This window comes from Catharus ustulatus, chromosome 7, assembly GCF_009819885.2.
Source record: "Catharus ustulatus isolate bCatUst1 chromosome 7, bCatUst1.pri.v2, whole genome shotgun sequence".
NCBI classification, from domain to species: domain Eukaryota; kingdom Metazoa; phylum Chordata; class Aves; order Passeriformes; family Turdidae; genus Catharus; species Catharus ustulatus.
In genome coordinates this window covers 33,580,650-33,608,114 of record NC_046227.1, presented here as the reverse complement: position 1 = coordinate 33,608,114, position 27,465 = coordinate 33,580,650, and the positions used below count along the sequence as shown (strand labels likewise).

General features: G+C 44.5%; 1 protein-coding gene across 1 annotated transcript in view; it reads right to left on the bottom strand.

Annotated features, from left to right (window-relative positions):
• Window positions 1–8,542: 8,542 nt before the first annotated feature.
• Window positions 8,543–27,465, bottom strand: part of THSD7B (thrombospondin type 1 domain containing 7B) — a 239,071-nt gene continuing 220,148 nt past the window's right edge. Inside the window, exons 19-26 of the mRNA XM_033065271.2 lie at window positions 24,062–24,207; window positions 17,877–18,036; window positions 17,369–17,542; window positions 17,184–17,279; window positions 16,011–16,093; window positions 14,859–15,051; window positions 11,457–11,544; window positions 8,543–9,726 (exon numbers count right to left, since the gene is read on the bottom strand). Coding sequence (XP_032921162.1) covers window positions 9,645–9,726; window positions 11,457–11,544; window positions 14,859–15,051; window positions 16,011–16,093; window positions 17,184–17,279; window positions 17,369–17,542; window positions 17,877–18,036; window positions 24,062–24,207 — 1,022 coding nt within the window. The 3' untranslated portion in view covers window positions 8,543–9,644. The remainder of the gene's footprint in view (window positions 9,727–11,456; window positions 11,545–14,858; window positions 15,052–16,010; window positions 16,094–17,183; window positions 17,280–17,368; window positions 17,543–17,876; window positions 18,037–24,061; window positions 24,208–27,465) is intronic.

The following is a 27,465-nucleotide window of genomic DNA, read 5'->3' as shown; positions in this document are numbered from 1 at the left end:
TTCTATCCCTTAAAAATGGATACTTCCCACATGGAAAAGCAGTTTTCATAACATGAGCATGTTTGGCTCAACAAGGGCTCTTGTGTTGCCCCCTATTGGCACAGCCTCCTTCCACCAGTTCCCAAATGGAACAGAACAAAAAGCAATGTGAATTCATGGAATGCAGAGTTCAGAAAAAGCCCAGAGAGAAAAGAATAATAAATCCAGCCCCACAAACCACTCCATTGCCCTCATCACTGGCTGCAGCACAGAAAGGCCACTCCAGACAGCTCCAGACAGCACTAACATGAAGTGTGTGCAAGGAGGGTTTGTCTGCTTCACCCTCTGCTTGGGGAGCAGCTGGGTGTATCCACGAGGATGGGAAAGTTCAGTGTCAGCAACAGCTCAGTGCATGAGGGTGAGTGAACACACGGCAGGTGAGGGGAGACAACGCTGCCAGGACTGTCACAGAACCACAGGATCACAGAGTTACAGAACCACAGAACCACAGGATCACAGGAACTCAGGATCACAGGATCACAGGATCACTGAGCTTGGAAAAGACCTCCAAGACCATCAAGTCCTGCTGCTAACCCAGCCCCACCATATTCACCCCTAAACCATGAAGTGCCCCATCCACAAACCTTTTGAATACTTCCAGAGATGGTGACCCCACCACTCCCCTGCACAGCCTGTTCCAATGCCCAACCACTCTTTTGTTGAAGACATTTTTTCCCTAATACCTAATCTAAACCTCGCATTCCTTGGACATTCCTTCTCCTTGGACTACAGGAATGAGAAAGGATTTCACCTCCCCATAATTCTTCCTTATAGTAGGAGGGTGTCAGTTTGTTGTCTTGGTAGCAGAAGGAAATATCACAGGCAGGCATTTTTCTGTCTCAAGAGGTGATTCACGGGGGCACAATGAGCCATGGCAGCTGAGCTGTCTCTGTCCTGCTGGGGGGCACCAAGGGGTGATGGCTCCAGCCCTGTCTCATCCCAACAGCACTCACAGCCCATCCTCACAGGACTGCCCAGGAAGGGACTGAGGGGCCCAGCACAGCTCAAGGCACCCAGAATTTCCTCCTCTGCTCATCTGCAATTTCCCCCCTTCCCTGCCTCAGCTTTTCAATCTCCCCCGGGTGTTTTCTGCTCCTGGGCCCCTCCCATGGGGAGCTGCTGACACAGTGAGGGTCTCACTAACACATCACCAGAGAACCCAGATGTTTGCCCTTGCTGCTGCTGGCAGAGCAGAGAACTCAAACCAGCTCAGAGCTTCTGCAGCCAGGGTCTGTTCCTGCTGGGCAGCAAATGCCTCCTTAGGGAAGCAGGACAGAAGGGACTTCACACCATCACCATGGTGAAATTGGTCATTTGGTGAAATAATTTGGGTGCTTGGCCCCACACCCACGGCCAGACAACACCACCACTTCATCTCTCCCTGTGGGGCTGAGATAAATGGAGCTGTCAGCTCAGAGCACGCTGATCCCTTCTCATTCAAGCACCTATTTAATATTCATCATGTTACAGGGGGACATTTTTATGTCAGGAAAAACACAAATGCTCTCCCAAAACAACTCAAGGGCAATAAAGAACAAATTGTCTTTAAACCTGTATAAGGGAGGCTGGAGTCACAACAAGGCATAAAATAATATGGAGGTGGAAAGTGCTTTTTCCTTATTAGGTTTATCAAAGTAAAACTTGGCTGGTAAGCTTGCTCTATCAAGCAAATGGATGTGGCAAAAAAAAGGAAATGAAAATTCTGATCCATATTCATTGTTTCAGTGTCAGCTAGGGAGAAAAGCTACATTTTTTTTTTTTTCTTTTTGTCTCAGAAAGCTGATCCAAAGTTTTATATAAAAAAAAAAGGTAAGCAAAACTGATAAGAAAATGAAAGATAATTAATAGAAACAAAGCATGCAGCAGACAGTGTCTAATATTAAACAAAATGTGAAATACAGGACATGCTTGACTGCACCAAGCCACAGATCCAGGCACTGACAGCATCTTAATAGGGATTTCTTTCCCAAAGCTCCCAGCACTGGCCCAGCATCACTGCTATCCCTGGCCCATGGCTGGCAGCAGGGTTTATCTTCAAACACAATAGATTTTTTCTTTCCTGTTTAAATAAAGTTTTAACACAGCCCTGAAGGCAGTACCCAAACATGGAACAGTTGCACACATGAAATAAATCCAGGCTGATTCCAGGTTAAGAAGAAGCTCGTGCCTTGAACAGCAGAGGTTTAAGGGAGAAGAGGACCAGTGACAGAACAGAACAGACTGAAAAATCCCTTAAGATCAACTCCAACCTCTCCTCCAGCAGCAAACCCTGTCCCCAGGTGCCACATTTACAAGCCTTTAAAATACCTCCAGGGGTGGGACTCAGGCACTGCCCTGGGCAGCCTGTTCCTGTGCTTGATCACCCTTTTGGTGAAGGGATTTTCCCTGACACCCAACCCAAACCTCTCCTGGTTCATCCTGAGGGTAGCAAGAGTCACTGGCTACCCAGAGAGCCTGGTCCTCCCTGGCTCCAAACTCCTGCCAGGGAGCTGTAGAGAGTGAGAAGAACTCCCCTGAGCCTCCTGTGTGTATTTCTACAGATTTATAAATTGACACATTTCTCTGTAAAACAACAGGACAGACAAGTTTCAAGTCATTCCCTCATGGTGCAGCTGAGACTCCGGAGGGAGCTGGTGCTACACCCAGCAGAATGCAACATTCTCCATTTCACTTCAGATTTCACAGCTTTTGGCTTCCACCACCCTCCCTCCCTCCCCCAAAATCCACTTCCTAGGTTCACATGATTAGGTGAGACAGGCAGTTTTCTGTTTTTTTGGTTTTCAGAGGATTTAGAAGAAAACCAGGAAAATCATTGCAGATGGCAGCTCTTCATTTCCAAATGATGCTCTGCTGGTACATCACAAATACTCACAGCTCTGCAATATTGAAGAGATGGGGGGTTGTGGGTTTTAGAGGCTTCTTTGGACAATGAGGATTCCTGGAGTTTGATCTCTTTGGCCTTTCTGCAGCCCACTGAGGGCAATTACAAAACTGTTCTTTCCCCAACATCTGTCCTCAGTCCCACAGGCTCATCAGCAGACTCTTGTGCACACAATCTACTCCTGCAGAAAACACAGAATTACTGGAGAGCAGTTTATGTAAATATACTCTCTCCTCAGAAGAGAACAGTGTTTCTAATGACAAATTGAGTGAAATCTCACTTGGCATGAAGCAAATAAAGTAGTAAATATTTCAAGTTATCGCTCTGCAGCAATGGAGACTGCATTTAAAATTAATTGCTGTGGATCTGCTGTACCCTAAAAAGAAATGGAGTGACAACACAACCGTGATGTGACACATCTGCATTACAGCTTTTCATCTCAATGCTGTCTTCAACAGGCTCCATCAGTGTATGAAGTGATATTTTCAGCCCATCTCTAGTGGAGAAGCAGCAATGAGGAACCTGCTGAATGTCACTGCTGTCACCGCCGAGGCAGCGCCAGGCAGGGGGCACAGCTTATAGAGATGTATGTGTCTGGTGCTCCTCTGCTGAGCCCATCAGGCACAGCCCCTTGCAGTTCAAACCACAGCTAGGACTGGCCTGAGTTATAAAAGCCCATTTTCTCTGCTCCAGGACTGTCAGACACCGGGAGATGAAGTGGTTTATCCAGTTAAAAAGGTGGCGTGGGGCCATTAGAGAAAACAAGAGATTGCTGTACCTTGCTCTGGTGTGACCTGGCCCTGCTGTGACTCTCCCTGGCAGTGCCTCAGCGTGTTTGTCACTGGGAGGGTGCCTCACAGACAGTGTCAAGGTTTCAGCAAACATCCTTCTTACATCTCTCAAAAGCAACACTTCACTGGTGCTTCAGCTGTGCCACAACACCCACAGGTTCTGTGGAGAATGTTGGAAGGAAAATCCTCTGTCACAGTGGGATCCCTTCTCCAAAGCCCTGCTTTCAATTGCTTGGAAAAGGCTTCTGTTTCATCAGAGGGAAGATTTAAAACATCCACCATTAACAGGGAAAACACAGATGTTGACTGACACAAATGCTTTTCTCAAAGCATAAATTGAACCTCTGTTGCATCCCATTAGTGAAACAATCCTGGCTTTCCATCCTCAGGTACACCCCAAGTACTCCACTTAGATAAATTCAGATATATTGGTGTACCCAGTGCACACAAGCCAAGAAGCTCAACCCTTCCACCACAAAACAGCAGCCACAGACAACATTTCCCAAGGAAAATTGTGGCTTTCACTGGTCTGACCTGTCAATTGCTGGGATGTTTGTCTCTAATCCAATCACTGCACTAAATTGACTTGTAATGTAGAAAGCAAACGCAAATTGTGTAATTAAATCACTTAATTTGCCACTTGAGGTGTTTCAGGATCAATGCACTCATATTCACAGAGCTCAGTGAAGGTGGAAAACTCCAAGGAAGCAGCAGATGACAACATTTGAATGGTCTGATCATCCCTAAATGAAGTCAATAAGAATCGTTTTCTGACTTCAGATCAGATACATCCCTCATTTGCCACCTCAATTATGGGTTTGCCTGATGCTACAACAGTGACAGAGAATGTGAATTCCTGCTAAACCTGAGCTCCAGAACAGTTCCCAAAGGTTATTTGCCATGGAGAAAGAAATGTCACATCACTCCTTGGCCCAGTCCTGCTGCTGCACGTTGCTGTGACCACTGGGCAAGGGCAGTGTCCTGCAAACACCATTTCTGGGCTGCACTCATCTGCTCAGACTCTTCTGCAGGAAAAGCTACTTGAAGCCTGCTCACATGGGGCAGGAGACAGATTGCACTCAAAAAAATACAAAATAATGAATGGCATCTTCCTCATCTGCAGAATGAATGCTGGGTGCTCCACCCACGTGCTGTTGAAAGATTCTTCGCTGTTATTATGTCTGAGGAGTTTTTTCCAAAGATTATGTTGGCATGTGACAACTCCAACATCCCTAACATGCAGGTGAACTTTCATGAAGCAGAGGAGAATAGTAACACTTTTTCTTATTGGAGGAAACTGAATCTGATTTTTCATTCCATCAAAACATCTCTTCACAGACAGGATAAATCCCATGAATTGCTTTAAACTGTGTATCAGCCTACAGCCCATCATGATTGTAACAAAACATGTAATCAGAGCAAATGAGCATAATTACCAATGTCTGCAAATATGGGGGTTTAGGTTATTTGCTCAGACATTTCATATGTGACCATTTTACCACTGGTTTACATTCAAAAATAGGAATAAACTCTATTAGATTGTGGGATGAAAGGGCACACAATAAAATTCACACAGAAAGCATCCTGTGATTACTGTTCTAACTACTCATTCAAAGCCATTCTTCTCTCCCCAAATGTAAATATAACCAGACCACAAAGCGTGGCTAAGTAATAACCTGTTCCAAGGCAGACTGGGGTCCCTTGCTATCAGATTTCCCAGCAAGACACTTCTTTCATTTCCACAGGCAGGAACAAGGAATGACTGAGCACTGTTCCATTTATCCAGTGGCAGCTCATGCAAATGCCTGGGGTTTTTACACTCACTTTTCTCGTCCTGGTTATCCTGATGGGTCAAAGAGATTTCTCTAAGGCAGCCCCACAGCTGTACAAGTCCCTGAAGCAGTAACAAGTCCCACCCCACCCCTGCAGCTGCACTGGGTGGTGCTGGCAGGAAAAGCCAGCAGGAATTACTGGGACTCCTCAATCCTCCAAAGCAGGAGCACAGCCCGTCAGGAGCAGGTCTGTGACATCTCAACAGCTCAAGGCACGGCGGTGGCACGGGTCCTGTCAGAGCTAAGTGACAGTAACAGAGTCACCTGGCAGGTCCTGGCTCTGGAATCAAGGAGCACATCCATATGGATGGCACGTAACAGCCTGGGCTCAGATAGGGCCTCACTGAGGTGATATAAATCACACTCCTGTCCAGGACAGGTGCGTGTCACAGCTGGGAGACGTGGAAGTTCATTCATTTAAATTACATTTTAAAGCAGACAGCCCCATAATCTGTCCTGAGGCACGTTAATACATCAGGTAGCTTGATCCATCTCTCAGGAGGGCCTGAGTGAGGTCATTTTTTTCCACATTATGACCTCTCAATTGAAAACATGCCTTAAAATTGTATTTAAACTACATTTCTCCTTCCACTCACAAGTGCAAATTGCATTATACAATTAGAAAAAATACAACCAGAGGGCTGGAGCTTCTCTGCTATGGAGAAAGGCTAAAAGAATTGGGGTTGTTCAGGCTGCTCCAGCCCCTTCCAGTGCCTAAAGGGGCTCCAGGGGAGCTGGAGAGGGACTTTGGACAGAGGCATGGAGTGATAGGACAAGGCAGAATGGCTTTGAAGAAGGTTAATTTAGGTAGATTAGGTATCAGGAAGAAATTCTTCACCCACAGATCTTTCATTCACAATCACACAATACGTGTGCTGATGGGATGCTCAAGCTGGGAGCAGAGGAATTCCTTCCTGAGGGATCAAGATCTCTCTCCTGTCTACAGCAGGGGACAGCACTAGCCCCAGCTACTTCAGCAAAAAGTCTAGAAATCCCAAACAGGCAGGAATTGGAGTAATCCCTTGTCCATGTCATGACTCATTTTGGACAGTGAAAGGCAGGAATTGACTCCAGTGCTCCCACAGGAGGCTGGGATTCCCCCCCAGCAGGATATCCAGGGCTCTTACAAAGAGCATAACCTTGGTATCTGTCTAAGCACCAATTCCTGGTTTTGCACTGTGCTGCCTCCTCAGCCTTATGAACCCTGCAGGGCCACTGGTTCCATTTCACAGCTTAATTCAATCCCAAATTATCAAATACATGCAATTACCTTGTGACATTTGAATCACCATGCAGTCCAAGCTGGATGAGGAGCAGACATGGATTCCTGTACAGACAATGCAGTCAGCAGATGCTGCCTCCAACAGCAGCCCCATGAGCCTTCCCTGTTGTTTTATTTTATTTTATTCTATTTTACCAAGTCAAACAGGTGCACTCATTTCCTGGGCATTTCTGAACAAGTCCCTAAAGGGCACCACCGAACTGCAACAGCTCTGCAGCAGATTTTTTCTCGTCCCCAAGCACCAACCCTGTGCCTGTGGCTCTGCAAGCAGTGCTCAGCCCTAGAGGGAACCAGAAGGAGCACAAGTGGGCACACAGAGGGGGACAGGGGCACCAAACTGAACCACAGCCCCAGATCCACCTCCTCAATATGAGCACAGTTTGCAGTGTTGCACCTGCAGCTGCTCACCTCCCCCAGGATCTGACACCTCCTGTGCTGGACGCAAATCATTGAGTCACAGAATGGTCACAAGGGAACTAAAGGTCTGTGAGCAGGGACACCTTCCACTATCCCATGGTATCCAAACCCCACCCAGCCTGGCCTTGAACACTTCCAGGGGCAGCCACAGCTTCTCTGGAGAACCTGTGCCAAGTCCTCACCACCCTCACGAGGAAGAATTTCTTCCTGCTATCTCATCTAAACCTGCCCTCTGTTTGAAGCCATTCCCCCTGGTCCTGTCACTCCATGTCTCTGTCCAAGGTCCCTCTCCTGCTCTCTTGGTACCCCCTTTAGGCACTGGCAGGTGCTCTGAGGTCTCTCCAGAGCTGTCTCTTCATCATGGTTTGGATTGTAATTCACCCTGATGCTGAGGGCAATGATCACATGTTCCAGCTGTCATTTTTGCTATTATTACACCAACTTTCCCACTCCAATGCCCTGCTGAACAGCATGTTTAATTGAGTTTATTCCTTCATTATTCAGAGAGTACCACTCTGCTGACATGGTATCCCACAGACAAAATATATTAAGATCTGTCAGTGTTCCTAATGGTGCCAAATCATTATTTCCCTTGTAATTCCTTCTCTGTAGATGTTACTCAATGGGTCACTACAGGGTGCTGTTGAAAAAAGATTTAGGACCCCAATGTTTACTGGGAAACACCAGATCCTGCTTTATATTCCATAAATAGTTACAGCTGTAAGGTGGAAAGTAGGGCCAGCAGAACATCTCCAGGGCCAGAAACACGTGAGACAATTTCCCCTCCCAATTCCATCAGCCTTTCTCTGTGATGAGGGAAGAGAAAAGCACATTCCTGACCCTGCCTTAGTGGCACAATACCATCTCAATTCAGTGCTGCAGGAGCAATGCTGGGCAGGTGGGATCCCGACCTAGGGAAGGAAACCTATCTACAATTCCATCATTTTTTCAATAAAACCATAACATTCAAACCACTTCACAAAGCTGTGAATAACAACATGACAAGATGAGCAAGGCCTTCTGCCCCAGTCACACCCAGTCACACCCAGGTACCTTTGATGGGGAAGGACCACACAGCTGCTGGGCTGGTAACAATTCTTCTTTTTCTCTTCTGATTATTGGAATAAGCAGCAGCATTGAGTTAAAAATAAGACCAAGCATTCTCCAGCCCTGCAATTATTCTCTCGACTTGTACTTGTCTGAACTCTTTCTCTCACTAATCACTGCAGCACAAAATAATGCCAGAGGAGTTTGAAATCCAAGGCCAATCTCAGACTCAGTAAATGACTAATAACACAAGTTGTTTACACACATTTAATTCAACATACCAGAAGCAATTTTCTCACTCTCTTTAGCATTTTATTTGCTTATAAATACAAGTCAATACCACAAGATGGCACTTTCTTACTTGCAACACACACTATTATAAACACTTACCCTCTTCAAATGCTCCCAGAATTTTGCGATATGTAACTTCTCAGTGGTTCTGAAACATTTAAAAAAGCAAGACCTTCTACAAACTGCATTTGTGTTTGATGTATATTAAATGAGGTCAGGTAATTAAATTCAAAAAAAGGAATTTATAAATATTTCAGATAAGAAAATTTAAATACAAAAGCAGAGTTTGTTTTAATTAAACTGAATAACAATTTAAACTGGCCATAATGTATCTACATGATTTAATTTAATTTAAAATCCTTTTTAAACAATCAAATCCTCTAGCCATTCATCAAAACACCTATCTGCTCAGCTCTTTAGAAAATATTCTTGGTTAAGAAACCACCTATGCTTTTTCATAACAATCCTTATTCTGTCCTGTAGGTGGAAATGAAGCAAAATCATATTCCAGACTAGAAAACAGGATAAGAAGGAAGAAACTTTAAAAAACCTGATAACTTCAGACACTTCAACTCATTCTTCCTTGCATTTCTCAAAATACATGATCTGGTTTTAAAGTCTTTGAACGAAATGTAAACACTAGAAAACTCATTGTTGAAGTATGTGAAGAATAAAGAACCCTGCACTAATATAGTGCATAATGATGCTGTGTCAAACTTGTCATTTACAGTAAATGTCACAATTTCCTTGGGATTGTCATGCCTTTTTTTAAAACTAATTCCTTTCGATGTCTGTAGATTCTTTCTTTCCTTTTTTGTTATTCCCACTGTTCAACAGGAAGGGATGTAGTTTCTGGTCTCTTCAGAAAAATTTCACAAGGTCCAAGGTTTTTTCTCAATTTTTTTTTTTTATAAAGAGGTGGCAAAATTTTCAGCTTGCAATACTTCTGTTCTGCCCAGGATATTATACATCAGGAGATTCCTCAAAAAACTGAGAAGTCGGAGAGTTCCAAAAAAGAAAGCAGTTAAGGCAGTTGATGTCTACATTTGGATTTCTTGTTCATGTTACATATCAATGTCTCCATCATAGGCCAGGGTTAGAGGCTTCTGCTGTGGTGGAGGGCTTTGATGCTGCTTTGTTTTTTTGCTGCAAGAAAAGCATTTCAGAAGACAAAATTACAAACTGCAACAAGCCCAGAAACATCGTCAAGCCCCAAAATTCAATTTAAAAAATCAATTTTCCATAGTGGCTACTGAGTGCTGTAACTGGGTGGCACCACATGGCCCCTCTGGTGCTCTCACATGTGTGGAATGGACACACAGCCTGGCAGAAAGGGGCAGCCAGCTGTGCCCCCCACCTGCAGAGGAAATAAAACACATTCATCTCCCATCTCTTCTCACAGCTGACAGAACAAGGAACACCTCACAGAAAAATTGGAACATGAGCTCTCTGGGAATGGGATATTCTCATTTTTCTCTGGCGTGGTATTGAAGCAACAATAATTATTATTGAGAAATGCATTTCCTCAGCAGCCTCCACGTGATGGAGAAGTGTGTAATGTTATTTAAAAAATCCTCTGTATCCTCTGCTGTGAAGCAGAGACTGGAACTACATGGCTTGGAAAATAAGGGAGCTGTAGCTCCTAGACTGTTATTTGGGCTCTTAAGCCAAGAGAAAGAATGAGAGAAGGACTAAGAGAATGAAAGGGAATAAGCTGTTGGATGAGAGTGGGCAGTGATGCTGTCAGGCCATGGCTGTGCCTCTCTGGTTGCCTGCCCTGACTGGACAGGGCTTGGGCCAGTTTGCACCACGAATGTTTGTAAGTTCAGGCCAAATCCTTAGGAAATGCAGGACACCTGGATGCTTCCCACTTCTCCCTTTCTGTACTGCCAGAGGCACCCATGGCAGTGCCTTTCCAAAGCAGGGAGGGCAAGGTGAGCTCTGCCAGGCTGGGCTCACCTCCCCTGCCTGTGTGCTGGCTGTGCTGCAGGAGGGCAGACACCCCTCATCTCAGAAGAACCCAAGAGCCCCTGCAATAAAGGTGCAGACCTGGTACCCTGTCCCTAACAGTGGCTGGTAAGAGCAGCTTTAGACACAGGACATGTTTTCACCTGATGTATTCACTGCAAAAACCTATTTAGAGATTTTCTGAGCTGCAGCGAACAGCCAAAAAACCACAATTCGTTAATTGTGAGACCCAATCTCCCATGAACTCTTATGCCATCTCTGAATCCATTTATCTTCCTGGCATGCACAGCCCTGGCAGCAGCAAGCTCACAAGGTAATAAATGCACTGTGTGCAAAATAATATCTTTTGTTTATTTTAAACGACCATTTAATCAGATGCCTCCTACTTCTTTTATCGTGGGAGATAAAAATTCCATAGCACCCTTTTTCCCCCTCATTCATGATTTCATAGATCTCTATTGTATTGCCACATCAAACATCATTTTTCAGCTGAATGTCCCTATTCTATTTAGTCCTTCCTTGAGCAGAAGCCAGCTCCTTGTTCCAATCAGTCTCCTGGCCTTTCTTCAGTTTTACTTTATCTTTTTTTTTGAAGAATATAATAAAATTCCTTTCTAATCCCAGCAGAAGTCTGAATAAATATAAGGGCCTATTGATAACCAAAAATAATTCTCTCTCTGCTTGGCCACCAAACTTTTTCAGAATAATGGCTGCTAAATTTACAGCTGGGAGAGTTTTAATTACTGCAAGGTAGGGGCCGAATGAAGGAACTTAGGTAGTCAAACCTCCATCCTTTCCTGAAGCCTTGAGCATTAAATGCCTGCAATGCAGTGTTGTGATGTATTTTGGATTGTTTAAGTAAAAGCAAACTAGCTTTTATTTAAGGACAGAATACCTGCCATACTCACCACATCAGGTAGGATGTAAAAATCAGGAAAACAATGATGAAGAACCCTCCAGCTGATACTCCATATACCCATACCTTCAGTTTACCATCTGTTGGAAGAAGAGGAAAAAGGACAAATGTAGAAGAGGAGAGAATAAAAAACTTTATTCTGAAAATACACAAAGTTTTAAGAGATCAATTTTAGAGCAATTAGTAGCATCGTTGACGGGGAACACAGCAGGGACTGGCTGGGAGTAATTAATAAACCCCATATTTTTGATAGCAAGGAAGATTTCTGAAAAAAATCCCTAATTTTAAATACAAAGTCTTAATGGACAGGGGCAGAAGCACAGGATAATTGGGGTGCATTTCCTCCAGAGCCCAGTGGCTGCTCTGGTAGAGGCAGTTCAATGCTGAGCTGCCCCAGACAGACACAGGCAACACCTGATGTGTTTAACTGAGGGCTGAGAAGGGATGGGATTGTTCTCTATAAATACTTGGGGGTCAGCTGGGGTAAACACCAGCAAGCATGTGTGGAAAAGCTGCTTAGAACTGGGAAACACTTGGGCCACAAATGGGAATAAATTCAGCTTAGAATAAAAACAAGAATAGGCTTTGTAACAGTAAGAGGGATATAGCTGGGAAAGAGCTTCTGGTTGGGCCACAGGAGCAGCAGACACAAGTGGCTTTAAGACAAGGTAAGGCTGTGGATTGGGCTTTTTGGGCTGCAGTGAGTCAGGATCCCTGCAGGAACCCCTCCATGCATGTGGGCTTGAGTCTGTTCAAACATTCCCTTGTCTCAGAACACTTCACTTGGACGGGTCCTTAATTACAAGCTTTGCATTAATAATAACAGCAATTTTTGAAAGATCAATATTTCTGTTCCTCGCTCTGTTTCTGGCTGGACAGCTTTCCTTGTAGGGAGCAGGTTTGGTACTTTTCCACACAGCAGCAGTCTGAGCTGATTCACATCACCAGAGCTGCAAATACACACTGGAGGCAGGAACAGGAACCTGTGCCGTGCCCACAGACACGGTTTGACAGAGGCCATTTCAAATTCAGTCAAGTGAGAGGGACAATCACTGAGCCTGGTTTTCATTTTATGTTTGAATGACAAATTTTTTCAAAGGGAACACATTTAATCAGATCCCATTCTTTCTCATTTTTCTTCCAGACTTTGTGGAAAGGCTGAGTACCTCTCAGATTTTTTCTGCTCCTCAAAACACTTGCAGACTCTCTCCCATGTGAGAAGAGCTCTGTTCATCAGATCTGGCTTGGTTTGTTTGTGTTATTTTGCTGAAGTCTAGGTATGAAATTTGTTGCCCTCTCATCTGGAGATGGCCTAGAAATATTTAGCAATCCTGCAAAGGGATTGTCACAGCCCCATAAAGGCATCACAGCATGTCTGCTCTGAAGGCAGCTCTGCTCTCCATCCCCAGCAGAAGGCATTGGACCATGTCATCTGACAATTTAAACAATGCTATTTAAATTGCCTCTCAAGTTGAGGAAAAGTTTTTGTACCTGAACTCTGGCCTCTCAGAGTGTAGTTAAGAGAGGAAAAAAACAGCCTGATTTGTAATCAGTCCTGTGCACTCCTGTAGAGCGTTTAAAAGAACAAAAACGTCAGCCTCATTAAATCAAAATAAAATTAGTGTTCCAAACTGCAAATGGGAAGGGAAACCACAGATAAGCTGGGGAAGGCACAGGTACTTTCACTGACCAATATAATGTCAAGGACTGTGGTGCTGCAGGGTGTTAAGTGCCATCCATACAGGCAGCTCTCACCACAGACCTGCCATCAACAGCAGAACAGGGAGGTAACAGTGATTTCCTTGCTCAGCCAGCAGTAACCACTGCAAATCCCCAGACTACTGAGCCTGAGAGCCTCTTTGAGGGGAGCAATTACACATTTTGCCGTGAAGTTAGACAAAAGGGAGTGATTTGAAGAGCACCAGCCTTGAGCTGAGGTCTGAAGAGTGAACTGCAGGATGCCACAGGGTTGCAGATACACTTGGCACACATGGAGCACCTTTATTCCTTTCCCATACATTGTTTCTATAACATTTATGCCCTAAAATTAGGCAACACCAATGTAATTGTTCAGTCACTGTTTCTGTTGCAGACCCTGGGTGAGAGCTGGCTCACAGGTGCTGCACTGAGGTAAAGCCCTCCAGAAGCTTTTAGTGCTGCAGACTCAAATGCTGATTTAAAAAGAGAGGACTGCAGCATCCACCTACACCTCTCTCCCTTTTTCTAACCCCACAAAGGTACAGCCAAAGAGATGACACCCAAGTAAGACAACCTACAGAGGGCCAGGGATGTTGACAAAAAGGCAATTAACCCCAAACCTATGACTCAAAGTGCTGGTGAACTGCGTGGGTGAACTGGATGAAGGGTTTGATCAAAAAGCAGCCAACTTTAAAAGGCTTTGGACTGAGCTCTGTGAGCCCAGAGACTGTCAATGCAAAGGTTAACCACTGTCTGCAAATCAAATATGTAAATGTAACATTCAAAGTGTGATCACATATATCAGACAGAATTATGGTTCCCTGAATACCCTAACAGAACCTTTCACTACATGTTTTCCAAAGTCTCCTGTTCATTAGGAACTAATTGCAAACAAATGCAATGTCAGGTACCTGAAGAGGGGGAAGAACTGCACTGCCAATATTTTATAATACAAAGAGAACAGATGCATTTCAGTAAAACCTGATGAGCCTGACACATTTGCTTCTCATTTTTAAAGTCCTATTTGCATTTCAGAAATTTGTTTTGAATTAATTCATCTTCAAAACAACAGTGAAATGGGAATGAGATATTTTGAGCATTGGACCAGTCTGGGCATATGTAGCCTGTGGTTCCAACTGGGAAGGATTTTATGCTGTGGATGTCAAAGATTACCTGGAATGAGCTGCTTGGGCACAGCAGCTTGTCTGCCTTTGTGGAACACTTTTAATGTTGTAACTTCAACCCTCAAGACTAAACTGTACACTTTCTACCCCATTCTTTTCATATATTTCTGAAATATGGCAAGAAACAACCGATGTTTTCTTTAATGAAATCTTAAGCACTTTCTGCTCTGAAACTTCTGAAGTGCTGGTGATCAATATCTTTCCTAGTCCAAACATATTACTTCTAGAAACATCATCAGATAACAGTTCTAAACATCCCCCCAAATCACATATGAGCACACTTTTGCAAAATATTATTGCTTTGTTCTGCCTTTGCTATCTCTCAACATAAGAGATTGTGATTCCTCTGTACAGGCACAAAGGTATGAAAGACAGCACACGAGCTGGAAACTGGGAGGTCGCTCTGCAGCTCCCAGACAAAATCTCTGATGTTATCATCTACAAAGCTCGTTCCCTTCTTCTACAGAAACCTTCTAAAGACAATCTATTCCGTTCATATTTAAGTTTTTCACCTGGATTAAAAGGTTGAATAGACCATCCTTTGAAAATGTCATGCATTTTGGAGTTGACAGGTTTATTTTTTCCGGCAATGGTCTTAACATCAGCTTTCTTATCTTCTAAACCTGGTACCTTCACGCAGTAATCCAGGAGCCCATTTGATCTCATTACTTCTGTATATCCCCGCTCACAGCCACAGACTCCTCTCTGGGAGATAAAAGGAATTCAGCATTAAACCAAGCAGTGCCCTCACACAGAACAGTGCACACTGTAAGAAAGCCTGAACAAACTGCAAGGTATAACCTGCACATGCAAATTCATCACCACCAAACCAAACCAGCCAGGAACTGGTACTTGCAAGCCCACTTCAGTTCAAAAAAGCCCAAATATATTTGGGGAATTGGTTGAAAAAGAGTCAGTAATTACAGAGAAGTCCAACATATAAATATTTTATCCCAACAGGCTTAACAAAAGGAATCTGTGGCAAACTCCTCTTGTCAGTAACAATTTTCCCATTGACTCTGCTGGGCAATAGAACAGACAAACCAAAACCAATCCCCCTGCAGACCCAAACCCTCCTCACATGTTTCCACTCCAGTATTTCACAGGACTATCTAAAGTGAAGCTTTCTTATGACCAAATGTCCATTACCCTGGATCACACTAAGCAGTTTCTTCATGAGGTTTTTTAGAAGTCTGTGGTTTGCTAAATAGATACTCAGTTTTCTAGATTTCAATTTTTAAATTGTTTTTTAATATTTCCTTTGCTAATTGTCTTATCTATAACATCTGTCTGATGGTCTGATACTCTTGATCCAAACATGTGATTGATGCTCCTTTATCTCCTCTTTTACAGAGGTTTTAAACAGTCCCTTTTCTAAATAACAGTGCAACAGCACTCAGTTAAAATTAAACCAAGAGGTTTAATTGTAAAATTAAAACAAACTCTCCCCACAGAACAAACCCAAACTTGCAACACCACATAAATACTCCATCACTCGTTTGTGCAGGTTCATGGTTTCCTTTCAGGATGAAATTCCCACAACATCCTCGAGGTGGTACCACGGACAAACAAAACTATTTTCTAACTCCTGGAATGCAATCTAAGACGCAATCGAACTGATTAGATCTCGCAGAGTTAATTTCCCAGCCCTGTGCTGCAGTTACCTGTGTGCAGTAGGAGAAGGGTTTTCTGCACGCCGGGCTGCAGTGCTGGACTTCAGCAGGTTTGGTGCGAAGAGGACACCCTCCTGGAAGAGAAAATACTGAGTGCCTCCAAGGGCATGCTTCAAAATGCTTTTGTCACCACATCACCACAGTGTAAGAAGTGCTTGCCTGCTTATTTTATATAGTTAAATACTAGTCTATTAAGCACATTAGCATAATATCTGTAGGCATCGCATTAATTAATTTGCCCTAACAAGGCTGGGAATCATTATCATACCCATCTTGTTAATGGAGAACAGAGATATACAGAGTTAAGCAATTTGCCACTGGCCACATAGGAAGTTTGGGACAGAATCTGGAATTAGATGCAGATCTTCTGTGCCCTCATTAAGCTTATCTACATAAAAATACATAATCCACATAGCGCCCTTGCCCATCCTCACTTGGGAAAGCCTGTGTTTCTATAGGAATAAAAACATGTTAATGAGTTCTTAAATACTTGGCAACCTTTGCACATAAGACTTTCGTTATTATCCTAACTAGTCATTATAAATAGAACTAGACATGAACATCTGCATTTTCGTTTCCACTCTCTCCTCATTTACCCTGTGCATATTGAAAGAGATCCCATGGATATGCAGCCCTACTGCCTTTGTCAATCTCTCACGGAGCTTCAAAGTTCTGACCATGAATTTCCCTTTTCATCCTGCACTGGCAGAATTTGTAGGTCACAGCAACAGCAGGAATCTCACAGTTTGAGTGATTTGAGACTCCCGTGTTTTGAAAAACAAAAGAAAAGGAGAAGAAGTACAGAAGATGGGGTCTCTACCATGCGTGTGATGTTCTCCTCTGCTCTTCACAGCCACAGGAAGGTTGAACTGAGGGCTGTGCAGGCAAGCCCAGGCAGCCCTTTAGTATGTGTGCACTCATTTCTTCCCATGACCAACCTGACAGTAAGGGCAATTAGCCCAAACACTCCTGTGCAATACATGTGTGATGCTGGGCAGACAGCAAGGCTGCTGAGCTCCCACCTGTCTTTCCCACACACAAAAATCCAGACTGAAATCCTGGAAGAGTGAGGAAGGATGCCCAACTCCCTCTGAGCAACAAATGCAGAAAAGTCTATGTGGAGACATTTAATTCCCAAGTGTGCCAGGCCATTTGGGGACATACCCGTGACATTGATTCCATCCGAGCGCTGACACCACACCGTGCGCACGTTGTCTCGCCAAGGGCTGGTTTGCCACAGGTAGTCGTAGCACTTCCCTCCTGCAACACCAACACCAGTTACTCTGCACCTTGCAGCAAACCCAGAGCAAATTCCTGCTGGGCAGGAAGCAGTGCTGAGGCCAAGCTACCTGAGCAGGGCCGTGTCTCCATCTCCTGCCCCGAGCAGCTCTCCCGGTTCTCTGCAGACTGGACGAGGAAGGCTCTGGACCGAGACTGGCGCCCGCTTGTCTCAAAGCTCCTGCCACTGATGCAGGTGAGCTCACAGGAGCTCCACTCTGACCACTCTGTCAGGTGGCAGTCACCTGCACATTGAAACAAGAAATCACAGCTTTTCAGAAAGAATTAGCCTTGAAGGATAAGGATAAGGCTAACCTAAGCATGCATCAGCTTTAATAGTGAAATATCCCTAGGATGTCTCTCAGTAGTACACAATATTTGGATTTTCTGCTTCATGGGATATCTCATTTTCTCAAAAAACAAAGGAAGACTTGCTCAGGTGGTCTAGAAACAGCAGACTGAGCATTTCCCTGATCTGCTGAAGCACAGATTTGTACTACAAGGGCTGACAGTACTCAGAACTACGGGAGCATGTCCACCACAGGCAGAAAACTCACTGTGACCTTCCAAAGCCTTTACCTGGGCAAGGCACAGAGCAGGGTAACTGCAGCACACTTTCTTTTGATGGTAGCTCACCACATAATGCATTTTCTACTGGTCTGGATGTAGCAGAAACTGATGCATCATGCACTACACACGTGAGGTTGCGGACTTGGAATCCATCTCCACACTGTCCACCCTAGGGGATGATCAAAGGGAACAGAGGCACACATCAATGACATTAGCAGATGACAGAAAAAACACAGTTGATTCTGTATGAAAAGTCTTCAAAGATACAAATTTGGTCTGAAACAGTTATGAGAAGACAGACAGCAATCTCTCAGCTCAGAGGCACGGGCAGGGCCACACATGAAAGTGTGTCATTATCAAAGGTGTGGAGTAGGACACATTCATAAAGGATTAATACAATCTTTGAGGTCTGCCCTTCATGCCTTTTACTCAAATTAATGAATTTACTGATTCCTAATTAATGCCAAGTTAGTTCAACACAGACATTTTGGGCTTGTCTTAAGAAGCCAAGAGCAGGGCTTGCCCATAAGGAACAGACACTTCTTCTGCACTCCTTTGATGACACAACACAAGAAGAGCACTCACATGATTTAAACCCTGCAACAGCACAAATCTGCACTTGGGTTGTCTGTGTCATGTTCAAAAAGGAGTGACCAGATCTGGAGCAGACAGAGATCACCAACTCATGTCACACACAATCAAAAACCAACCCAAGTCAGCCATCACCTGCCAGCACTAAGCCCCATTTGAACAAGAAAAAGGAGGCTCCCTCTGAGCCCCTCCATGCTCATCATCCCAGTCCTGAAATACCCAGACATACACCAAACTACTGAAGATGATATCCCTTAGTGGGAAATTCCTTGGCTAAAGTTATGATCAAGATGCTCTGAGAGATGAAGCACTGAGGCTATTTCTAGAGGGTGGAATTTTTCCATTCTCATCAGATGAAGAGCTGTGATGCTGCTCAGGTGCCTCATGTCTGCATGACGCCTTATGAACACACACCTGAAACCTCATGGAAATGGCACTTTGGAGAAATTCAGTAAACAAAACTCAAGGAGAAGGAAGAAACATTGCCTTTATAGAACCAAGGGAAATGCTCCTTTGGATTTTCTGGCAGTGGATTCTTTTAAATAATGGACTTCATCTGCAGAACAGAATGGCTCCTACTGAGTGCATTCATCCAGCAGCAGGTTTGCTAGCAGGAATCTCGAGAACACCTCTCCTGCACACACCTGGCAGCTTTTGCATCCTCTCCTCCCTTCTGCTGCAGATCCACAATAAAATGGGAGTAAGAGCATAACCAGCTGGATTTAGAGTAGCTGTTCATCTAAAGCATCTTAAAGAAGTATTAGTGTAGATTTACTGTATGCAGCCAGACTCCAGGTTTTTAACAGTGTTTCACTTTAGTCAGTGTAACTGCCTTACTGTTCTAAATTACTGTTTCACTGCTGAAACTTCTGTTGTGGTCTGAGATTAATGGTGTGTGAGAAACTCATGCACCTGTCCACTGAGTTACAGTGCTTAGAAATGGCTGTTGGGAACAGAAGATTAAGGGAGAATATTCTTGGGGAAAATGGACACTAATCAAACTGCAGTATCTCCAGTTTGAAGTGACTAGAAGAATGACTAAATGATGGAGAAGACAAGAAGAGTTTTCAAAAATACACCTTATCTACAAACAGTATGTACAGTAATTTCACGAATACAAGCCGCACCAATTTGACTAAGATTTTGCTCCTAAACCGGAAATGCGGCTAATAATCAGGAGCGGCTAATACAACCTCAGAAGTGCCTGCCAGAGTGCTGAGCCGAGCAGCTGCAAAGTCGGCATTTTGCGATTGTTACAAATCGCTACTTTGTTGCACCGCGGGTGGAGCCTGGCTCCGTGTAGGCAGCACGGGGGGCGGGGAGAGAGGCGGGAGAGCTCTCTTTCCTCCTCTGCCACAGCCCAGGGGAGAGACGGGGGGGGGCCCGGCGCCGCCATTGCTGCAGCTCGGGGAGGAGAGGGGGGACCCGGGCCGGCCCTACCGCGGCCCGGGGAGGGGGGGGGGGGGACCCGGGCCGCCCCTACCGCGGCCCGGGGTGGGGGGGGAAGCCGGCGCCGCCATTGCTGCGGCCCGGGGAGGGGGGGGGGAAGCCGGCGCCGCCATTGCTGCGGCCCGGGGAGGGAGGGGGAAGCCGGCGCCGCCATTGCTGCGGCCCAGGGAGGGGGGGGGGAAGCGCGCGCCGCCATTGCTGTGGCCCGGGGAGCCGACGGGAGCCCCGCGCAGCCATTGCTGTGGCCCGGGGAGCCGACGGGAGCCCCGCGCAGCCATTGCCGCGGCTCGGGGAGCCGACGGGGTGCTTTGTCCCTGCCCGCCGCCGCCGCGGCAGGAGCGGGGAAACTCCGTCCCTGCCCGCCGCCGGCGCCACGGGCGCGGGAAAGCTCCGTCCCCGCCCGCCGCCGCTGCCGTAGGAGCGGGGGAAGCTTCGTCCCTGCCTGCCACCGCAGGGCAGCGCCGACCCGGGGTGACCGAGCCCAGGGGCAGCGGTGGCCGGCCCCGAGCGGCAGCACCGTGCTGGACCACCTGGCCCCGTCAGCGGCCCCTAGCGGGCCGAGCCTGCACAGCCTTAGCTCAGCCAGTAAACCCCGCCCTCCCGCCGTTCTGTTAATAATTGCACGCGGGTGCTCGCTGCGAACGACAGAGCGGCTTATATTCGTGTGCGGCTTATCTATGGACAAAAACCAAAATATTTGCCAACACCCAGAGATGCGGCTTATAATCAGTGCGGCTTGTATTCGTGAATTTACTGTAATTATTTATATACATATCAATATATAAGTAATAAGAGGAATACTGAAAAATAAATAGGTCAAAAAGAAATTTTTTCAGTTCAACAATTTCCACTATCAAACGCCACAGGCAACACTCTCCATTTTTCTATCACTATATTGGAGCTACGTTCATATTTTCTAATGTCTAGAACAAAAAAAACCCCAACAAAACCCAAACCTACAAATTATCAAAACAATTCCAAAGAGAAAGATTTGCTTTTTAACAGTGGCTCCCACTTACTTGCTTTCTTTCAACACCAGCAATGGCTTTTTACAATCAATTGAACACACTTAAAATGTCACCCTGTCACTTAGAGTAGGAGACACTTTCTGGTGTATTTGAAAAGGTCTTAAGCAATGCAGGAGCACTGCATTAACTTCCTTATCATCCTCAAAATTATTTGTGTCCCCAAAATTATACATTTAAAGATCTAATTAATAGGTGTGGAACCAGAGGAAGTTTGTGCCAGCAATGGCACACTGAGGATGCAGGGAATAGCTGCTAATCAGAGAACTGCCAAGGAAACCATCACATATCCAAAACTCAGGGGATCAATCCTTTGTTGTAAATGCTCTTCTTTGGAAGAAGTGATCCTCTGAGGTTTGCCTAGAACCAGGATTTGCCTCTTGAGTCATGATCTCCCTGCTGGAAATATGTGGGAATTTGACTTTCACAAGGGATTCCTGCCATTTGTCTGCAAAAATCCCTGTGCTGACCCTACTGAGGATGCAGAACCCATGCTGGGTTTCCTAAATGCAGGATGTGCGTGCCTCTCCAGCAGCACCTGCACAGAGCCTCCACCTCTCACCCTGGAGAAGGTTTACACTCCTGTGCTGGGCAGTCAGGCACCTCTGGAATTCAGTGACACACTCATGCAAGGCAGCATCTCCACGAGCCTTCTCTCACATCCCATCTGATATTCCCACATATAACACTCTAACAAGACAGGAGGCCCTAATGAGATGCTTCACCCAGATGTGCCTTCAAGAAAAGTTTTCCCTTTTTGGCTTTTACTGGGGTTCTTGTGTGCACAATTATTTTAGGTAAAGAGTAGATTGGGCAGTGCTTTCACAGGTTGATGAGCATTTAATCAGGTAAAAGTCTCTCTAATGAGGAAGTGTTTCATGATCACATTTAAGGGAGTGCTTTTAAAACTGTTAGAAAGGAAAGGTTCTGAGTCTTTTTAGGAATGTCAGCCAGCTCATGTTTGATGATGCCTGGCTATTCCACTTACATTCCCTTAATGGAAAAAATGATGAACAGTGTCAGACATTGTTAATTTTTTTTCTTTCTTAAGCTAACCAGGGTAAACCATTTCAACTCTAGGAGAAAAATTATTTAACCCTGTAACCCTTTAAAACTGGATGTACTGACCAGTTCCAAAGTTCTGCACCCTCTGAATGCAGGGGAAATGCCCCATGCTGCTACAGGTGTGCCTGAGATGTGTGAGATTACTTGGGGAGCAACACACTGATTTCCATACTGTGACAATCAGCAACACAGAACACTTTGCAGGCTCTATTCCTAACCACAGATACACCTCTAATTATTCACATGAAGTCAATTTAGCATAAAATAGCCCTCCTACAACTAGGAATTGCAGTCTCAGTTATAATACAAGGAAAAATATTTTAGCCTTATAATTAATTGTCCCGTTTCTATTATTACAGGAGGACACTCTCACACTATGCATTCTGGTCTTACCATAGGATGCTTTACCTTATTTCACAAAGCATCCCTGAAAATAGGACTTCTGAAAGCTTTCTTTAGAATGCAGGCTTAAGCTTCTTTTCCAGTAAAGCACAGGAATAAATCACCCTGTATTTATGAACTACATTTAATTCCTAAGCACCTCATTAAAGAGAAGTGAACATGAATAGAATGGCTTCTCTCCAAAACAAAGCAAAGGGGAGAGAAACTGCTCTGTGGTAATTGAAGGAGAGAAGCAGGCTCTAACTCACTGAATGCAGGGATGGTATAGTGCTGTGATTACTCGCTCTGAGCTGAAATTTAGCTGCCTTTGGGATGGGCACACTTTAATCTGCACAATGTGTTATTTATCTGGAGTAAGCCACGGCCTTAATTCAGCTCCCCTACTAATTTTTTATCAGCTGTGTTAGCTCCTATGAAGGTCTCTTCCCTGATGTTTAACAGAATCTGCTTATGTTAGCTAGACAAAATACCAGCTGATACTATCATTTTGTTCTACTTATGTTCTACATATGTCATATACACATTTAATACATGCTGAGTACAGCACACACAAGGATCACATTCACATCACAACTGCAATGAGTTGCTGATTAGAGAAAATATAAATATACTTCTGTTTCTCTGACGTTGGACTGTCACAATCCACATTTCATTTGTGAAAACCTGAGAAAATTCTGGGTATTTATTGTGCCACTCACATATTCACTACACGTCCCTCCGCCACACTGAGAAACCACGTGGGTATCCAAGGCACTGGCAGAGCAGAAATCACAAGGGATGTGTGTCTTTATGTGCATTATTGGCTTCAATCTCCTACATGAGATCATGTGGAGAAGCAGCCACAGATCTGGCACAGGTCTTGTGCCCTGGGACCAGACAGGGCTCGTTTCCACCACATCCTCCTACCTCCATCTCACCAGCCAGATTTAAGCAGGCTGATAAACCTCACTGTGAAAGATTCACCTCTGCTTAAACTGGGTTACCAACTAATGCGTTTTAATATTGGAAATGTGATCTAGCAGATAAGGAGAGAAGAAAAAGCATGGAGGGGAAGAAAAAGTCAATTCAAGCTTGATGGAAGTTCACTGTCAGTGAAAAAATGATGGCCCCAGTGCTGAGCAGAGGTGGCTGGTGTAGGGACAGCACATGGGAACTGAATCCAGACAATTTTAGATCATTAAAAAGATACCCAGGGAAAGGAGAAAGTAGAAACCAGTCCTTCATACAAAAACTCACACTATTGTACCAGAGACCTGGGGGGGAAGACCTTCTATAGAGTCCTTCAAAAAAATGGAAATAAAAAAAGATTAAAAAAGGCTAAGCTGTCTTGATATCTAGTGTATCTATTTTCTTGTTAGAGATATTTTATATAATTAAATTACAGGTCACCACGACTGTGCCCAGTCAAACACATTCACTCCATAAATCCCCTGCAGTAATTCTATGAGCTCACAGTACTTGAACCCGAATCACTTCTCATGAATGGCTGCTGATGGTTGGAGGATGAGAGGCAGGGGTTCACCACTCCTGAACCTCCCCCTCTTCCCTACAGCCCTCCACCAGCCACAGCCACACCTCAAACCCACGACCAGCAATCAATCCCACAAGGAGATGATGGATTTTGCCATTCCAGGCACAGGAGAGTGCTGGAGAAAGCCCTACCTGGACGGTGCAGGGGGACCAGGGGCCCAGCAGCCAGCTGTAGCAGGGCTTCACGGGGCAGCTCCTGTGCTGGGTGAGCTGCTCCGGGCAGGGTCTGCCCTCGCCCGCTGCCCGCAGCACCACGGAGCGCCCACGCACCATCTGGCCTAGGACAGACAGCACGCAGCCCAGCAGAGATGCAGCCAGAGAGAAGGAGAGAAAGAAACAAAGAAAGACAGATTTTGTAATTTATCAGCATTCCTAGTTCATTTCCCAGCGCTAAAATCTGTTAAAAAAGCAATTAATTGGGAAGACTGTTTGGATAATAGGGATGCGATTGCGAAGTCTAAGAAATGCAGTCACTGATATTTTCAAGCACACTTTTTAAACACGGTTTTGTATGTTTTCCAAATATAGTATTTGTTTATGCAACACATTTAAATACTTGACTAGATCCTGATTATTAAATATGACAGGAAAATAATTCCTATAGCAGCAGCATTTCTACCATTGCACATTCAATATGTTTCCAGAGATTTTTAACAAATGAAATTTTGTTTTTATGAGCAATTATGTGGACCTAATTTGAAAACTGCAAACACTGTAGTGGCTATTACTGCCCATAACCACTTCTACCATTTCCATTAAAAAACCTATTTATTATTGGTGAAAACTTCTTCAGCCACTGAATGGAAAAAGCAATTATGATACTACTTTTGAACTAATAAAACTGAATATATTCATTAAAGTTACAGCAATTCCATTTCTGCCTTCTTTGCTGTCCATTTATGTCCAGGAATGTTTTCACTCAAAATGTTTCAATTAGAATTCCATCTCCAATTAAAAAGAAAAGTGGAAAAGAAAAAGCCCTTATGCAGTGGGATGCAGAAGATTGTGCTGGGGATAAAATTTCTGGCCTGTCTTTCAGTATGTGTGGATTTGAGTTAGAAACTGAAAGGTCTGGGCTGTAAGGGCAGACAAATACAACAAGGCAGAGGCGAGTGGTAATTGCTAAGCCAGTGCAAAGGGAGAGATAAGGTGTTGTGGTGGAGCTCTCCCTTTTGGATCACCGCCCTCCAGCTGTTTTTGTGAGCAGAGGGGAGTCTGGTGGGGGAGCAAACACCCTGCGAAACAGGGAGGCTGCAACACCCAGCAAAATCCTTCTCCCAGCTATTTATGCACATGGTTTTTAATTAAGGATACTGCAGGTGTAAGGCACATCTCTGATACCTGTCATCGTGACTATACACAGAGCAAGGTTTCCAAAAACATTTTAGCAAACAGAAATTAAAAGCAGACATCTGGAAAAGGCACTGATGGATACCTTAGCAAGTGCTCTCACCTTTATTCCCTTGCTCTGACCCACTGAATTCCACTTTTAAACCCATTAAAACCAATTTTAAGACTTCTTCCTTTTCCAGTTTTAATCCCCTAGACCCGGGGAGTTTGTAACAGAAGTGATGATAAAAGCTGTTACCCACATGACTCTGCATTCAGCCATCACAGAATCAGATACATTAGGAGGTGGAAAAAGTCCTTCCAGCTGAGAGGAAAGGAAGAAGGAAAGGAAGAAGGAAAGGAAAAATGAAAGGAGAAGGAGAAGGAAGTGGAAGCGAAGGAGGAGGAGAAGGACAGGAAAAGGAAAAGCACAAAAAGAAAAAAAAGGAAAAGAAAGGAAAACTCCTGTGGTTCACTGGGAGATCTGAGCAAAGGAAATCTCCCAGCCTGCTGTTGGATGAACCCCACAATAGCTCTCCCCAGGCCCACTGGCCAAAAAAAGCTGCTCCTTCCTTTACAGTCAGACACCAAATTTCCCAAATTTGTCTTAATGCTGAATGCTGAGTATGGGTGAGCAATGGAAAAGGCTCTTTGGGAAACAAGGGGAAGCCTGTGGCTGCAGGGTTCTGCCAGGCACCAGCTCCCTGCATGGAGCTAAGGAAAAGGAGGTCTCCCAAGGTTAAAAGATCCAATTTCACTAGGAGGGACTTGAAAGCCTGAAGCATTCATCAAGCCACTTTAATTAACTAAATAATTTCCTTTCGTACACTCTGTTTAACATGTTTCTAGCAATATGTAAATGGAAGATCATTGAACAGAAAGAGGAATTAACAGCTTTCCTTTCCATTTTGGTTTCCTACAGCTGGTTATCCAAACTATTGAAACTCACTACAGTCCCAGTGGTCAGCAGGGGCTTGACTCAGTCTATCACCTTCCTTTAACACTGAATGAATAACTGAAGACAGAAATTTCATTGAAACCTTTCTTTGCACAATGATTGCAGTGAGTTTCTGAAGGCTCTAATTTTTTTTTACTCCAAAAACATCATCTAGGTGCTTGATTACTATTCAAGTAGCAGAAAAACTCAATTTTTTCTTTTAAAATACCTTATCTTTTGCTGCCTAGGCAGAACAGAATCTCACTGCACCTGAAATTAATTTGTTTCCAATAGAAACTCTAGAAGAGTTGAAGCAATCCTAGTTATTTCTTTAATTTTCCTTTGAATTGTTCTCTAATTTCCCAACGAACTGGCCACATCTCTGATTCCTCTGTTCTGCAATGTTATATGATACAAAGATTAGGACAGAAAGTGTGCTGAAATTGAAAATAAACATTTCTTCATATCCTCCAGTTAGTTCTGAAAGGGAAAAATCAAAAGAGGCCAGTCTTGTTAGTGCTGGTCACTTAAAATTCTGTTTTGTGTCAGCAAGAATTGCATCTCAGGATTATTGGATTATATTTTCAAATCAGAAGAGGAAGATTTTTTACACCCCAAAAATTCTTGCCATTACTTGCACTTCATCCCCACAAAGTGATGTGTCACAGGTGAAACCAAGGAGATTCAAATTCCTGCTGCTTTTCATCCCAGCCACAATGACCAACATGTTGTAACCACTTCAGTGACTTTGAGCAGAGACATCAGAAACAGCTCTATCATTGAACCACAAAACAGAGCAGGGAGCAAGTTACTTGAATAAGGCCTGGAGGTCAGGTTAGGTCCAGTCACAAGCAAGTGGGACAGGTGATAAATTGGGCTTTTCAGGTGATAAAAAGGGCTTTTCAGGTGATAAAAAGGGCTTTTCACCCCCTTCCCAGTGCCAGTCCCTCCAGCAGCACTGGAGCAGCCCCAGCACCATCTCCCACTGTCAGACTGGAGCTTGCCAGGTTTGAGTAGCTTCACAAGGAGTTCTTCACAAGGCAACACCAAAAACGTTTTCCCAAATTAGTGATGATCCAGGGAAGAATACAACAATCCAATTTCTCTGTTGTGTGCATCCTTGTGCCCCTGCACTTCTGTCCTACAGGTCACTCTGGTGCAGGCATTCACATCTCCACAGCCCATTACGGTCCCTGGGGCTCTGAGGACTGAGTAAGGTGCAGCAACATGTTCAGCCCTGGAAAATCCTGTAATTTATCTGATAAAGTCA